The sequence below is a fragment of the Bombina bombina genome, chromosome 5 (genome assembly GCF_027579735.1).
Source record: "Bombina bombina isolate aBomBom1 chromosome 5, aBomBom1.pri, whole genome shotgun sequence".
Lineage (NCBI taxonomy): Eukaryota > Metazoa > Chordata > Amphibia > Anura > Bombinatoridae > Bombina > Bombina bombina.
Window position 1 is genome coordinate 1,136,036,643 of NC_069503.1, and position 15,152 is coordinate 1,136,051,794.

Consider the following 15,152-nt stretch of genomic DNA (forward strand, 5'->3'; position numbering starts at 1 on the left):
ATAGTTGACACTTTCTATAAAGACTTTTGGGTCTGAAGTCTTAAAGGGATACCAAACCCAATTTTTTTCTTTCATCATTTAGATAGAGCACTGTTTTTCAAACCTATCCTCAGGCCTCCCCAACAGGCCAGGTTTTCAGTATATCCTTGGATGAGAACAGGTAATATAACCATATTTACTAATCAGCTGATTATTTTACTCATATTATCAAATTTTCTTCATTCTCTTGGTATCTTTATTTGAAATGCAAGAATGTAAGTTTAGATGCCGGCCCATTTTTGGTGAACAACCTGGGTTGCCCTTGCTGATTGGTGGATAAATTTATCCACCAATAAAAAAGTGCTGTCCAGAGTACTGAAACCAAAAAAAAGCTTAGATGCCTTCTTTTTCAAATAATGATAGCAAGAGAACGAAGAAAAATTGATAATAGGAGTAAATTAGAAAGTTGCTTAAAATTGCATGCTCTTTCTGAATTACAAAAGAAAAAATTTGGGTTCAGTGTCCCTTTAAAGACAGGTAATATTGCCATTATAACGGCACTTCTTCAGCACATACAGTACTCAGTTTGGTAAACTTTAAGGGACATAAAACTGCAAAATAAGAAAATGTGTTAGAGAATATTATTGCACTATTGTGCGCATATAACTATGTGTTTAACTCCTGTTAAAGTCAGCTCCGGCGAAGCAATGCACTACTGGGAGCTAGCTGAGCACATCTGGTGAGCCAATGACAAGAGAGCTCCCAGTAGTACACTGCTGCTACTGAACCTTGGATTTCTTTTCAGCAAAATACATCAAGAGAATGAAGTAAATCGAGTAGTTCATTAACACTGCATGTTGCATCTCAATCATGAACGTTTTAGTCTGATTTTCATGTCCCTTTAAGCTGCCATTTCTTAGGCTAGGATTTCTCTTAAGAAAACAGATCAGAGAGTTTTGGCTACAAGAACACAAATGACGGAACCACTGAATGTTTGTTTAATCTAACTTTAATAACAGCTGTTGATTGGCTGTCATGACACACGCCTCTTCAGTTAAAGATGGTAATCTCTCCCCTTTATAAAATCAGATCTGAAAGGTTAGTGATATTTTAGATGGCGTTTAATTAATCAGTTGTAATGAAGATGCGCCATAACTTACTGTTTAATATAGATATAAAATTCAAATTCCCCGCGCTCCGCCCCCCATACTTCAAAAGTCAATTTTTCTGTAAGCTAACGGTTTGAATTGTTGTCCAATTAGCGCTCTCCCCATATGGCACTTTTGGTGTAGCTAGAGCGCTGATTGGACAACAATTCAAACCTTTAGCTCACAGAAAAATGTACTTTTGAAGTGGGCAACGGAGCGCAGGGAATTTGAGTTTCATATCTATATTAAAAAGTAAGTTATAGCTCAACTTAATTACAACTGATTAATTTAACTCCATCTAAAATATCACTAACATTCTGGATCTGTTTTATAAAGGGGACAGTTTACCATCACTTTTAAGGGGAACACGTCTCTGCTATTTTACAAACCTTGTGCAACAGTATCCAAAATTCACATAAACTAGCAAATAAAATCAATGAGAGTTACATACAGTGTCAGCAATGGCACAATACACTTTAAAAGGTTTATCTTTAGGAAAATAAGCTATTATAATAATTAGAATAAACAGGTTTACAGAAGCGTGTAACCTGTCTGATCAAGCCTTTTAGTGTGTACACAAGACAGAGCATAGGGCACGGTGATCACATCTACAGTACCTGTTTAGCGCAAACATCACAATAATGCTTGAGCCCAGACTCGGAGAGAACTTTGTCTTTAAAGCATTCAGAGCACTCTTTAGTGGCCAACGCCCCGCACACAACACACTCCCTGGGGCCTGTCAGAATACAACAGGACACTTGTGAGGAAGATCTGCACACTATTTTGTGGTGTATTGTATGTATTAATGCAAATCACATAAGCACCGAAATGTGAGGACATTTACTGAACACTCACTGTCCTGCAGCAGATCTGTGATGTCCAGCTCTAGAGACGGGATAATTTTACTGAACATCTTGTAGTCTTTTCCAAAGCGAGGCATCTGTATAATGAAGCAGGATGGGACCTGCCAACAGAGACGAAGAGAACAACTGCCCTGATTACATCAAATATTCCATTTTACAGTATCAAGAATGTTCTGCATGACGTATTTATAAATGAATATATGATAAAGGTGATCAGGAGTAATGGCTAATATGAGGATGGGAGAAAGACTAGAGGTGGGGGTACACATCAATGCAAGAATGGAGGACAGAGATGGTAATGAGACAAGACTGGTGAGAACTCTCAGAAAACCTAGGCAGCCAGGTAGAGGGAAGAGTAGCAGAGAGGAGCGAGAACGGGGGTGTAGAGGGAAAAGATGGGCATATCTGAGGGGAAATATTGGGAGGGGCAGAAGAGATAGAAATGAGCAATAAGAGAAATTGAACTTGAAGGAGATGAAACAACAACAAAAGGAAGAGTTTAGAGGAGGGAAGTAAAAAAAAGGGGAAATAAGAAGACATCTGGTAATGTCAAGGCCATCAAATTCCAATGGGGTGAAGAACAAGTATGTTAATGAGATGAAGGACATACAGAGGTTTTGATGTGAGACACTTTTGGGGGTTAGAGCACAGTTACACCGTAGTTAAGCGTAATTAGAGCTACCAGTACCTCGGCCAGCTTCAGGTTGGAGTGGTGGAATGAGTGCTCCAGAAGCTGCTGAACATTAGGTATGGTCAGTGTCTGCTGCTTCTCAATAAAGATCTGGTAACAGTAAGAGGCCTGCACACTCTGATCCTTTGAGCTGAAAAGCAGAATCATTTTCATTAAAGGAGCTGATAAAATGATGGTTCAGATTTACAAATCAGACATATATAATGTTGTGATGACCCATCCACAGGAAATGTGAATTTCCCTTAGATTAAGAACAAGCATTTAGATGTCCTAGCCCCATGACCTTAAGGCCTATATTTAACAAAGGTCTTGCGGACCTGATCCGACAGTGCGGATCAGGTCTGCAAGACCTCGCTGAATGCGGAGAGCAATACGCTTTCCGTATTCAGCATTGCACCAGCAGCTCACAAGAGCTGCTGGTGCAACGCTGCCCCCTGCAGACTCGCGGCCAATGGGCCGCCAGCAGGGGGTGTCAATCAACCCGATCGTACACGATCAGGTTGATTTCCGGTGATGTCTGTCCGCCTGCTCAGAGCAGGTGGACAGCGTTATGGAGCAGCAGTCTTTGTGACCGCTGCTTCATAACTGCTGTTTCTGGTGAGTCTGAAGACTCGCCAGAAACAGGGGCTATCAAGCTCCATTCGGAGCTTGATAGATAGGCCTCTAAGTCTTGACCTCTACATATCTTGGCAAATACAATTTCTCTATCAAAAGGAAGTTAGCTTCAGAAGTAGATTATGGAGTCATAGGACTTTATAAGAGAGACTTTCTACTGCCCACCAATTAAGATCAAACCCACCCTAGATCACCTGGCTCCTTCCCAGACCAACCACACAGCCCCTGGACAGGACACTCTGTCCTTTTACTACACTCTGTCCTTTTACTACACTCTGTCCTTTTACTACACTCTGTCCTTTTACTACACTCTGTCCTTTTACTACACTCTGTCCTTTTACTACACTCTGTCCTTTTACTACACTCTGTCCTTTTACTACACTCTGTCCTTTTACTACACTCTGTCCTTTTACTACACTCTGTCCTTTTACTACACTCTGTCCTTTTACTACACTCTGTCCTTTTACTACACTCTGTCCTTTTACTACACTCTGTCCTTTTACTACACTCTGTCCTTTTACTACACTCTTTTACAAGAGATGTCACCTATAGTGATTAAATTCGGTACTAGTGTCTTTTGCCCAGCCTTGAACACCTAGTAAACAGATTATTGCAATCCCGTTTCATATGATGATGTTTTGGTGTTTTGCATGATGCATACAGTATTTGATGAGAGCTCCTATCTACCTCTACCATATATACATTAGGTGGGTGAGTTCCATGCTTTGTTGCTCTCTTTGGCACCCAAGGACTTAATAGGAGCTTGCAATGCACATATAACACTGCAACAGCCACCTTGTGGCCACAATCAAATTTAGCTGCAATATTGTGGTAGTCACTGCTGTTGGGGCAAAGACACCCTCAAATCCTGGTCAATTTGTGGCCTTCAAGAACCTCAAGAGCTGGAACAATTTAGTTTAGAAGATCAAAGTTATCCTTAAAGGGATATGAAACCCAAACGTTTTCTTTTGTTATTCAGATAGAGCAGCAATTTTAAGGAACTTTCTAATTTATTTCGTTCTCTTGGTATCTTTATTTAAAAAAGCAGTAATGTAAGCTTAGGAGCTAGCCCGTTTTTTTGTTAAGCACCTAGGTAGCGCTTGCTAAATGTAGCCACTAATCAGCAAGCTCTACCCAGGGTGCTAAACCAAAAATGTCCAGCTCATAAGTTTACATTTTCGCTTTTTCAAATAAAGACACCAAGAGAACAAATAAAAAATTATATTAAGAGTAAATAATAAAGTTGCTGCTCTATCTGAATCATGAAAGAAACAAATTGGGTTTAGTGTCCCTTTAAAGGGACTTTAGTTCATTTCAGTTTTGAAGTTATTGCCACAAATACAACTTGCTGTCTGGGAAGGCGTGATGTCTAAATACAGGAGCATGAACAACACATCTTCCCCGTGTAAACACCATCAATGAAGAAGAATCTCTGCTCATGCAGGTGATGCACAAATGCTTCTACACAAAACTGAAATCCATTCAACAAGAATTTAAATTGTGACTGTTGTATCTCTTTAAAAAAAGCGTTCTTTTCATCCCATTTCAGAACCAGTATGTGATACCTGAAAGGACAGGAAGGGAACTGCTTTGGATCTGGGGATTCTGATTTGAAAGGAAAAAAAAAAAACTTACCAGAGTTTCAGAAGAGGCTCCATTCCCAGGATACGATGCACAATAAGATTGAGAAACTCCTCTGGGTCTGAAAGGCAAGAAATACTCAAGCACTGCAACCTCTTATTCACACAGCCCCCTGCAGAGGTGCACTGAAATAAGAAAAACAGAAAATGCGCACGTTTTACAATAAGAAATCCTTATAAATATGTTATTAAGCAAACATGTAAAAAAGTCACGGTAACATTTTATAATGATGATGGCCCTGAAGCAGCACAATAAATAACTGTAAGGGGGGGCGAAGCGGACTGCTGAAGCGGCAGGACATTTGCTATGAGAGCTCCTGATCCAAATATAGATTCTATAGGCTCTTTGTCATGGCCAAAAATATTGGCACCCCTGCATTTCTGTCAGAAAACGCACCACTTCGCCCAGAACATTGTTGCAATTACAAATGTTTAGGCATTCCCATGTTTATTTCTTTTGTTTGTATTAGTATGAAACAAAAAAGTCTGACACTTTCCAGGCAAAACTCCAAAAATGCACTGGACAAAAATATCAGCACCTTTTCAAAATTGTAAGAAATAACTGCATTCCAAGTTTGTGATGCTCCTGTAATTTGTAATTAAACTCACCTGTATTAATTAACAGGTGCTGACAATATAGAAATCTCACCGGCAACCAGTTTAAATGGTGATAAATTGACTCAACCTTTCTGTTGTGTGTCTGTGTCACACTGAGCATGGAGAAGAGAAAGAGAAGCAAATAATTGTCTGAGGATTTAGAACAAAAATTGTGAAAAAACAGAGATCTTAATGTTCCTGTGTCCACTGTGCACAACATTGTCAAGAAGTTTACAGCCCATGGCACTGTAGCTAATCTCCCTGGACATGGACGAAAGAGAAAAATTGATCTAAGATTGCAATGAAGGATTGTTTGAATGGTGGATAAAGAACATCAATCAACTTCCAGACAAATTCAAGCTGACCTTCAGGCACAGAGTACAAATGTAGAACGAAGTTTCGGGGTAACACCCCTTAATCATGTGAGGTTACCACGAAACGTTATGGTTGTTTGGATCTTATCCCATGTAACCTAATAAAAGGACCTTTTTTTTTGCATTTATTGGAGACCACATTTCTCTTTGTTCTACTATTGCTGGTGAGTTTTGGAAGTTTCTCACTGTGGTACTCTGTATAGTGTTGTGCTGGTTTCTCTGTTTCTATATACTACAGGGTACAAATGTGTCAGCTCACACTATACGTCGCCATCTGAATAAAAAGGGACGCTATGGTAGGAGACCCAGGAGGAGGACCCCACTGCAGACACAGAAACATAAAAAAGCCAGATTGTAGTTTGCCAAAACTTACCTCAAGGAAGCCAAAATCCGTTTGGGAGAATGTGCTGTGGACAGACAAAACAAAATTACAGATTTTTGGTAAAGCCCATCATTCTACTGTTTTCAGAAAAAGAAATGAGGCTTTTAAAGAAAATAATGCAGTCCCTACAGTCAAACATGGTGAAGGTTCTCTGATGTTTTGGGGTTGCTTTGCTGCTTCAAGCACTGGATGTCTTGACTGTGTGCATGGCATTTGGAAATCTGAAGACTACCAAGAATTCTGTAGTGCAATGTAGGGCCCAGTGTCAGAAAGTTGGGTATCCTTCAGAGGTCATGGGTCTTACAGCAGGACAATGACCCAAAGCACACGTCAAAAAGCACCCAGAAATGGTTTAAGACAAAGCGCTGGAAAATAACTGAACTGGCCAGCAATGAGTCCAAATCTCAATCCCGTAGAGCACCTGTGGAGAGATCTCAAAAGAGCAGTTGGGAAAAGGAACCCTTCCAGCATGAGAGACCTGGAGCAGTTGGTGAAAAAAAGAGTGGTTCAAAATTCCAGTAGAGAGGTGTAAGAAACTCATTGATGGTTTCAGGAAGCGATTGATTTCAGTTATTTTTTCCAAGGGGTGTGCTACCAAATATTAAATTGAGGGTGCCAATCATTTTGTCCAGTCAATTTTTGGAGTTTTGCGTGGAATGTGTCAGATTTGGCTTTTTTTTCTCCACTTTTTTGTGTCATACCAATACAAACAAAAGAAAAAAATGAGAATGCCTAAACATTTGTAATTGCAACAATTTTCTGGGCGAAGTGGTGCATTATCTGACAGAAATGCAGGGGTGCCAATATTTTTGGCCATGACTGTATATATTTAACCTATTTGAGATCTGCAATCAAGATTCCTATAAGAAACTTTTCTCACCAATACTTTTGGAGAAGTTTTAGAGCTTTTGCAGTGCTCACTTTCCTGGCCTATGCTCTTTAGTAAGGCCATGAGGCTTCTGATGGATACTGTGCTAACATGGCTGCAACTATCATCTGATGAAACCAGCTGTCCTCAGGACTTAAGGTGCAGCACAACCCCCCCCCCAACCTAGGTTACAGGGTGAAGCCACTAGAGATAAATTGCTACTCTTGACCACTTCACATTGTATACTATGGAAGACATTTCTTTAAAGATACAAAGCTCTGCTAATGGATCTTAAAGAGGAGATGCTTCATAATATAGATTGTGTGATACAGGAAATCCAGTCTGCAGGTATGCAAAAAAGTGCTCCCTGTAATCTTCTACAGGAGCAGTGATGCATCATGAGCGACAGATGCCTACTGATTATTATATGGATCCAGTAGGGGCTGATTCCTCGTTAAACCTATGTCTGAATAAAGATATGCTATCTCATTTACCGACCTGTGCCTTGAGGGATGTGGCTGACCCTCAAGAGTAGAGCATGTGACATCTGGAGGATTGATAGATGATCTGGTGGACCTTTGTGACGGCCCACGAGATTCAGATAGCCTGTTTGCTTTGGTAAGGTCGGCGGTGAAGGGCCCTTACTGCAGAACCATGAATTGGCAGCTACATGTTTAGACTACTCCATTTTTTCCCAGACCACTTAGATTTGGTATATTGACTCTACAGTTGAACCCCTATATCTGTAGAGCTACTAGAATTGTTTTTCTTGACTGACCGGAGCTGTTTGCGGTTCTACTAGAACACGAGTTTTGGAGTGCCGGTGTGGGGTAGGACCGTCTAGGGGAAAGTGCCTCATTCTTATGGCAGCCTATCTGGACTGTATATGGTGCCTCAATAATAGTTGACACTTTCTATAAAGACTTTTGGGTCTGAAGTCTTAAAGGGATACCAAACCCAATTTTTTTCTTTCATCATTTAGATAGAGCACTGTTTTTCAAACCTATCCTCAGGCCTCCCCAACAGGCCAGGTTTTCAGTATATCCTTGGATGAGAACAGGTAATATAACCATATTTACTAATCAGCTGATTATTTCACCTGTGCGCTAGTTCAGATATCCTCAAAATGTAGCCTGTTAGGGAGGCCTGAGGACAGGTTTTAAAACCAGTGAGATAGAGCATGCAATTTTAAGCAACTTTCTAATTTACTCCTATTATCAATTTGTCTTTATTCTCTTGGTATCTTTATTTGAAAATAAGAAATGTAAGCTTAGGGGCCAGCCCATCTTTGGTTCAGCCCCTGGGTAGCGCTCGCTGATTGGTAGCTAAATGTAGCCACCAATCAGCAAGCTCTATCCAGGGTGCTGAACCAAAAATGGGCTGGCTCCTAAGCTTACATTCCTGCTTTTTCAAATAAAGATACCAAGAGAACAAATAAAAATATAATAATAGGAGTAAATTAGAAAGTTGTTTAAAATTGCATGCTCTTTCTGAACCATGAAAGAAAAAAATGGGTTCAGTATTCTTAAACGACCAGCGTTGTACCCTGTACGACCCTGCAGTCCTGGGCTTTTCTCTGCCGCAATCTCGCTAAAAGTGGGGCACTGCAGAAATAGAGTTGCAGAGTTACCAATACAGAGAGGGCCACTATGCCACGCTACAGGCAAGGGAAAATTTTAAAAAAAGAGCGAGGGAGGAGGGGCAATGAGGGGGATCCTATGTGGGATCCGTTGAGGGAAAGGGATCTGGGAGGGTAAGAAGGGGGCAGCTACAGCTGTGTTTTTTTTTGTTTTTTTTTTAAATGTTAAAACTTTAGCAATGTGGGTACTGGCAGACAGCTGCCAGTACCTAAGATGGCGGCTAATAGATAGAAGGGGAGGTTTAGAGAGCTGTTTGGGGGGGGGGGGGGGGAATCAGGGAGGTTGGGGAATAAGGGGGATTCTACACTGCAGAAAATATATAAAATAAAATTATATAGATAGAAAAAAGCCTTTTATTTTAGTACTGGCAGACTTTCTGTTAGTACTTAAGATGGGGGGGGGGGGGTGACCATTGTGGGGTGGGGGAGGAAAGAGAGCTGTTTGAGAGGGATTGGGGGGGGGGGTCAGGAGGTAGGATGTGTCAGGTGGGTGGGTAACCTATACACTAAAGCTAAAATTAACCCTACAAGCTACCTAATTAACCCCTTCACTGCTGGGCATAATACAAGTGCGGTGCGCAGCAGCATTTAGCGGCTTTCTAATTACAAAAAAGCAATGCCAAAGCCATATATGTCTGCTATTTATGAACAAAGGGGATCCCAGAGAAAGCATTTACAAGATTAAGAGTTTTGCGTTAGGCTGAAAAAGCAGTGTTAACAGGTCCTAACGCTGCTTTTTCACTACTGCTGGTATTTCGAGTCTTGCAGGTAGGGGCACCGCACACTTTTCTGGCCTTACCGCAAAACGACTTAAGTAAACTTTGTAAAGTCTTTTTTCTATGGGACTTCCATAGCGCCGGTATTACGAGTCTGTCCTGGGAGGCCAAAATGTAAGCGGTACACCCTCTCCTGTAAAGAGTCCTACCGCATTTAAAAGTCAGTACTTAAGAGTGTTATGGTACAACGCTGTAACATAAAATTCATAACTAAAGTGCTAAAAAGTACACTAACACCCATAAACTACCTATTAACCCCTAAACCGAGGCCCTCCCGCATCGCAAACACTAAAATAAAATGTTTAACTCCTAATCTGCCGCTCCGGACACTGCCGCCACCTACATTATATTTATGAACCAATAATGTGCTGTCCCCAACATCACCAACACCTACATTATATTTATTAAAAACGATAAAGTATCCTGAGTGTATAATTTAACTACAGGAATATATTACCTTATATGAAGGGACATTGTGCAGACCCTTAAAAAAAATATGTAAATACAGAAAAAAGGTAGAAAATGTAGATACCAAAAATTATAGAACTACATACAAGACAGGGATTTCAGCACAAATATTTTATTTTGAATTAAATATTCAAGAGAATATAACGTTGAAATAAATCACAGAGTGTCCTCAAAGATTGCAAATCCACATGTTGGACAGGGTATTTTTCATTCGCAAACAGACAAGTGAACCATTTTAAAAGTACTCTAGAGCAAAGATAAACAAGTTGTGGACTTAACGATCAACCAAATTAAATATATTGACCAAGTATCCACAGGACAACACCTCCACTAGAGGATAGCAGCGCCCTAGGCGCAATATTTGGCTATCATAGGGATCCTAGAGGATCTATGCCTGCTGGATACAACTAACGTCCTGTAATAAGAAGGTTATGTCAGTACAAACAAGTACCTATCAATTATAAGCACTTATATGATTATAAATGTTCCGGTTTAAATAACAAAGACTAGGGAGTTTTATGCAACACCAATTTCAGAGGGCATCTCTATTTTATACATAGTCTGGTGTCATGAAAAATAAATAGTATGCAGGATCTATGCATATACCCCAAAAGCAAGTCTTGTTTAAACCGTGGCTATTTAGGCCACAATATTAAGTGTACAAAATACAGTTATTAAAACATTTGCCCTGAGGAAACCCCTATGACGTAGTGTCACGCGGGGGGTGAAACGCGTGTCGGCAGTGACGTGCTCGGAGCAAGATACCTTGTTGCGGATCAAACAGATGACCAAACAAGTTCCGTGTTTGCGGTAAATCAAGGAGGACCCTAAATAGGTATAAACGCCTGCCTTTGAAAGCCGTGGTTTGGTGGCTATGTGAGTAGCTGAAGTTTTTACAACTAAGGAGAAAAAGTTGAATGCGGTTTTGCATTTGGAGAATAAGAACTTTGCCATACTCGCTATTTGCAGACATTTGCAAACATAAGGTGAAACATATATAAAAACACCGGAAAATAAGCCTTTACCGTATTGAGTGAACGGCTACTATGAACTTGGTTTCTCTCTTAAAACCTTTTGCAACTTTGTATTTGTAAGAGAAACTACAGCCGTTGTCTCACTCTGTGGGAATATATGAACTGTTCCTTTTTTGCTCCTATATGTCTATGGCTGCAATGTTTTAATAACTGTATTTTGTACACTTAATATTGTGGCCTAAATAGCCACGGTTTAAACAAGACTTGCTTTGGGGGTATATGCATAGATCCTGCATACTATTTATTTTTCATGACACCAGACTATGTATAAAATAGAGGTGCCCTCTGAAATTGGTGTTGCATAAAACTCCCTAGTCTTTGTTATTTAAACCGGAACATTTATATTCATATAATATAACCGGACGTTAGTTGTATCCAGCAGGCATAGATCCTCTAGGATCCCTATGATAGCCAAATATTGCGCCTAGGGCGCTGCTATCCTCTAGTGGAGGTGTTGTCCTGTGGATACTTGGTCAATGTATTTAATTTGGTTGATCGTTAAGTCCACAACTTGTTTATCTTTGCTCTAGAGTACTTTTAAAATGGTTCACTTGTCTGTTTGCGAATGAAAAATACCCTGTCCAACATGTGGATTTGCAATCTTTGAGGACACTCTGTGATTTATTTCAACGTTATATTCTCTTGAATATTTAATTCAAAATAAAATATTTGTGCTGAAATCCCTGTCTTGTATGTAGTTCTATAATTTTTGGTGTCTACATCTTCTACCTTTTTTCTGTATTTACATTATATTTAATAACCCCTAATCTGCCGCCCCCAATGTCGTCGCAACCTACCTACACGTATTAACCCCTAATCTGCCACCCCCAACGTTGCCGCCACTATATTAAAGTTATTAACCCCTAAATCTAAGTCTAACCCTAACCCTAACACCCCCTAACAAATATAATTTAAATAAATCTAAATAAAAATTCCTATAATTAACTAAATTATTCCTATTGAAAACTAAATACTTACCTATAAAATAAACCCTAAACTAGCTACAATATAACTAATAGTTACATTGTAGCTAGCTTAGGGTTTATTTTTATTTTACAGGCAAGTTTGTATTTATTTTAACTAGGTAGAATAGTTATTAAATAGTTATTAACTATTTAATAACTACCTAGCTAAAATAAATACAAAAGTACCTGTAAAATAAAACCTAACCTAAGTTACACTAACACCTAACACTACACTACAATTAAATAAATTAACAACAATTAAATCAATTAAATTAAATTAGCTAAAGTAAAAAAACAAACAAACACTAAATTACAGAAAATAATAAACAAATTACAGATCTTTAAACTAATTACACCTAATCTAATAGCCCTATCAAAACAAAAAAAAAGCCCCCCCCAAAATAAAAAAAAAACCTAGCCTAAACTAAACTACCAATAGCCCTTAAAAGGGCCTTTTGCGGCGCATTGCCCCAAAGTAATCAGCTCCCATTACCCACACAACCAACCCCCCAAATAAAATACTGTCTAAAAAAAAATAAGCTCGCCATTGCCCTGAAAAGGGCATTTGGATGGCATTGCCCTTAAAAGGGCAGTTAGCTCTTTTGCAGGTCCAAACCCTAACCTAAAAATAAAACCCACCCAATACACCCTTAAAAAACCCAACACTAACCCCCTGAAGATAGACTTACCGGGAGAAGTCTTCATCCAAGCGGGGCGAAGTGGTCCTCCAGACGGCATCTTCTATCTTCATACATCCGGCGCGGAGCGGGTCCATCTTCAAGACATCCGACGCAGAGCATCCTCTTCAGCCGACGACTAAAGACGAATGAAGGTACCTTTAAGTGACGTCATCCAAGATGGCGTCCCCTAGATTCCGATTGGCTGATAGAATTCTATCAGCCAATTTGAATTAAGGTAGAAAAAATCCTATTGGCTGATCCAATCAGCCAATAGGATTGAGCTCGCATTCTATTGACTGATTGGAACGCTCACTTCTTGTCTTTTAACGCCGGGTTTCAGAAAACTCGTAATACCAGCGCTGCATGTAAGTGAGCGGTGAGAGAAAACTGCTCGTTAGCACCGCATAGCCTCTAACGCAGAACTCGTAATCTAGGCCGCTGTAAATAAATAAATAAATTTCAGTGAGAAACCTAAAATTAACAATTTTTTTTATTTAATAGCATTTGGCAGTGAAATGGTAGCATGAAATTTACCAAAATGGGCCTAAAACAATACTTTGGGTTGTCTACTAAAAAAATAATATAAAGTTTTGATAGGTACATATAAAAAAGGGCTCTATTTCTCTTTAAATGAAGTGACGGTAAAAATGCTCTGGTCTTTTGGGGAAGTTTTTGTCTTCCTAACCCCAATCTGTAACCCTAACCCCAATCTGTAACCCAAACCCCAATCTGTAACCCAAACCCCAATCTGTAACCCAAACCCCAATCTGTAACCCAAACCCCAATCTGTAACCCAAACCTCAATCTGTAACCCAAACCTCAATCTGTAACCCAAACCTCAATCTGTAACCCAAACCTCAATCTGTAACCCAAACCTCAATCTGTAACCCAAACCTCAATCTGCAACCCAAACCACAATCTTTAACCCAAACCACAATCTGTAACCCAAACCTCAATCTGCAACCCTAACCCCAATCTGTAACCCTAACCCCAATCTGTAACCCTAACCCCAATCTGTAACCCTAACCCCAATTTTTAACCGTTACCCTAATGGTTAACCCTAACCTCAACCTGTAACCCCCAATCTGTAACCCTAACCCCCAACCTGTAACCCTAACCTCAATCTACAATCGTAAACCTAACCCAAATCTGCAACCCTATCCCCAACCTGTAACCCTAAATCCCAATCTGTAACCCTAAATCCCAATCTGTAACCCAAAATCCCAATCTGTAACCCTGACCCCAATCTGCAACCCTGACCCCAATCTGCAACCCTGACCCCAATCTGCAACCCTGACCCCAATCTGTAACCCAAACCCCAATCTGTAACCCAAACCCCAATCTGTAACCCAAACCCCAATCTGTAACCCAAACCACAATCTGTAACCCAAACCACAATCTGTAACCCAAACCTCAATCTGCAACCCTAACCCCAATCTGTAACCCTTACCTCAACCTGTAACCCTTACCCCAACATGTAACCCCCAATCTGCAACACTGACCCCAATCTGCAACACTGTCCCCAATCTGTAACCTAACCCCAATCTGTAATCCTTACCCCAATCTGTAACCCTTACCCCAATCTGTAACCCTTACCCCCATCTGTAATCCTAACCTCAACCTGTAACCCCAATCTGTAACCCTAACCCCCGACCTGTAACCCTAACCCCCGACCTGTAACCCTAACCTCAATCTACAATCATAAACCTAACTATAATCTGTAACCCTAACCCCAACCTGTAACCCTAAATCCCAATCTGTAACCCTAACCCCAATCTGCGACCCTGACCCCAATCTGCAACCCTGACCCCAATCTGCGACCCTGACCCCAATCTGTAACACAAACCCTAATCTGTAACCCTAACCCCAATCTGTAACCCTAACCCCCAATCTGCAACACTAACCCCCAATCTGCAACACTAAGCATAATCTTTTACCCTAACTCAATCTATAACCCAAACCCTAAACTGTAACCCAAACCCTAATCTGTCCCCCTAACCCCCAATCTGCAACATGAAGCATAATATCTGTAACACAAACCCCAATCTGTAACACAAACCCTAATCTGTAACCATAACCACAATCTGTAACCATAACCCCAATCTGTAACCCTAACCCCCAATCTGCAACCCTAACCCCCAATCTGCAACACTAAGCATAATCTTTTACCCTAACTCAATCTATAACCCAAACCCTAATCTGTAACCCAAACCCTAATCTGTCCCCCTAACCCCCAATCTGCAACATGAAGAATAATATTTAACCCTAACCCCAATCTGTAACGTTAACCCCAATCTGTAACCCTAACCTCCAATCTGTAACCCTAACCTATAATCTGTAACCCTAACCTCCAATCTGCAACACTAAGCATAATCTTTAACCCTAACCCCAATCTGTAACACCAAGCATAATGTTTAGCCCTACCCCTTAATC

The 15,152-nt window shown here is 40.3% G+C and overlaps 1 protein-coding gene across 3 annotated transcripts in view; it reads right to left on the reverse strand.

Annotated features, from left to right (window-relative positions):
* The window catches only part of LOC128661187 (ubiquitin carboxyl-terminal hydrolase CYLD), a 166,306-nt gene that overhangs the window by 11,910 nt on the left and 139,244 nt on the right, over nucleotides 1–15,152 (reverse strand). For 2 of the 3 annotated variants that reach the window (XM_053715428.1, XM_053715429.1), the window contains exons 10-13: nucleotides 4,932–4,998; nucleotides 2,679–2,811; nucleotides 1,983–2,091; nucleotides 1,424–1,863 (exon numbers count right to left, since the gene is read on the reverse strand). In XM_053715428.1, the coding sequence (XP_053571403.1) occupies nucleotides 1,736–1,863; nucleotides 1,983–2,091; nucleotides 2,679–2,811; nucleotides 4,932–4,998 (437 nt within the window). In that variant the 3' untranslated portion in view covers nucleotides 1,424–1,735. Of the gene's footprint in view, nucleotides 1–1,423; nucleotides 1,864–1,982; nucleotides 2,092–2,678; nucleotides 2,812–4,931; nucleotides 4,999–15,152 lie in introns of those variants that run through there. The other variant, XM_053715430.1, reaches the window with a different exon arrangement.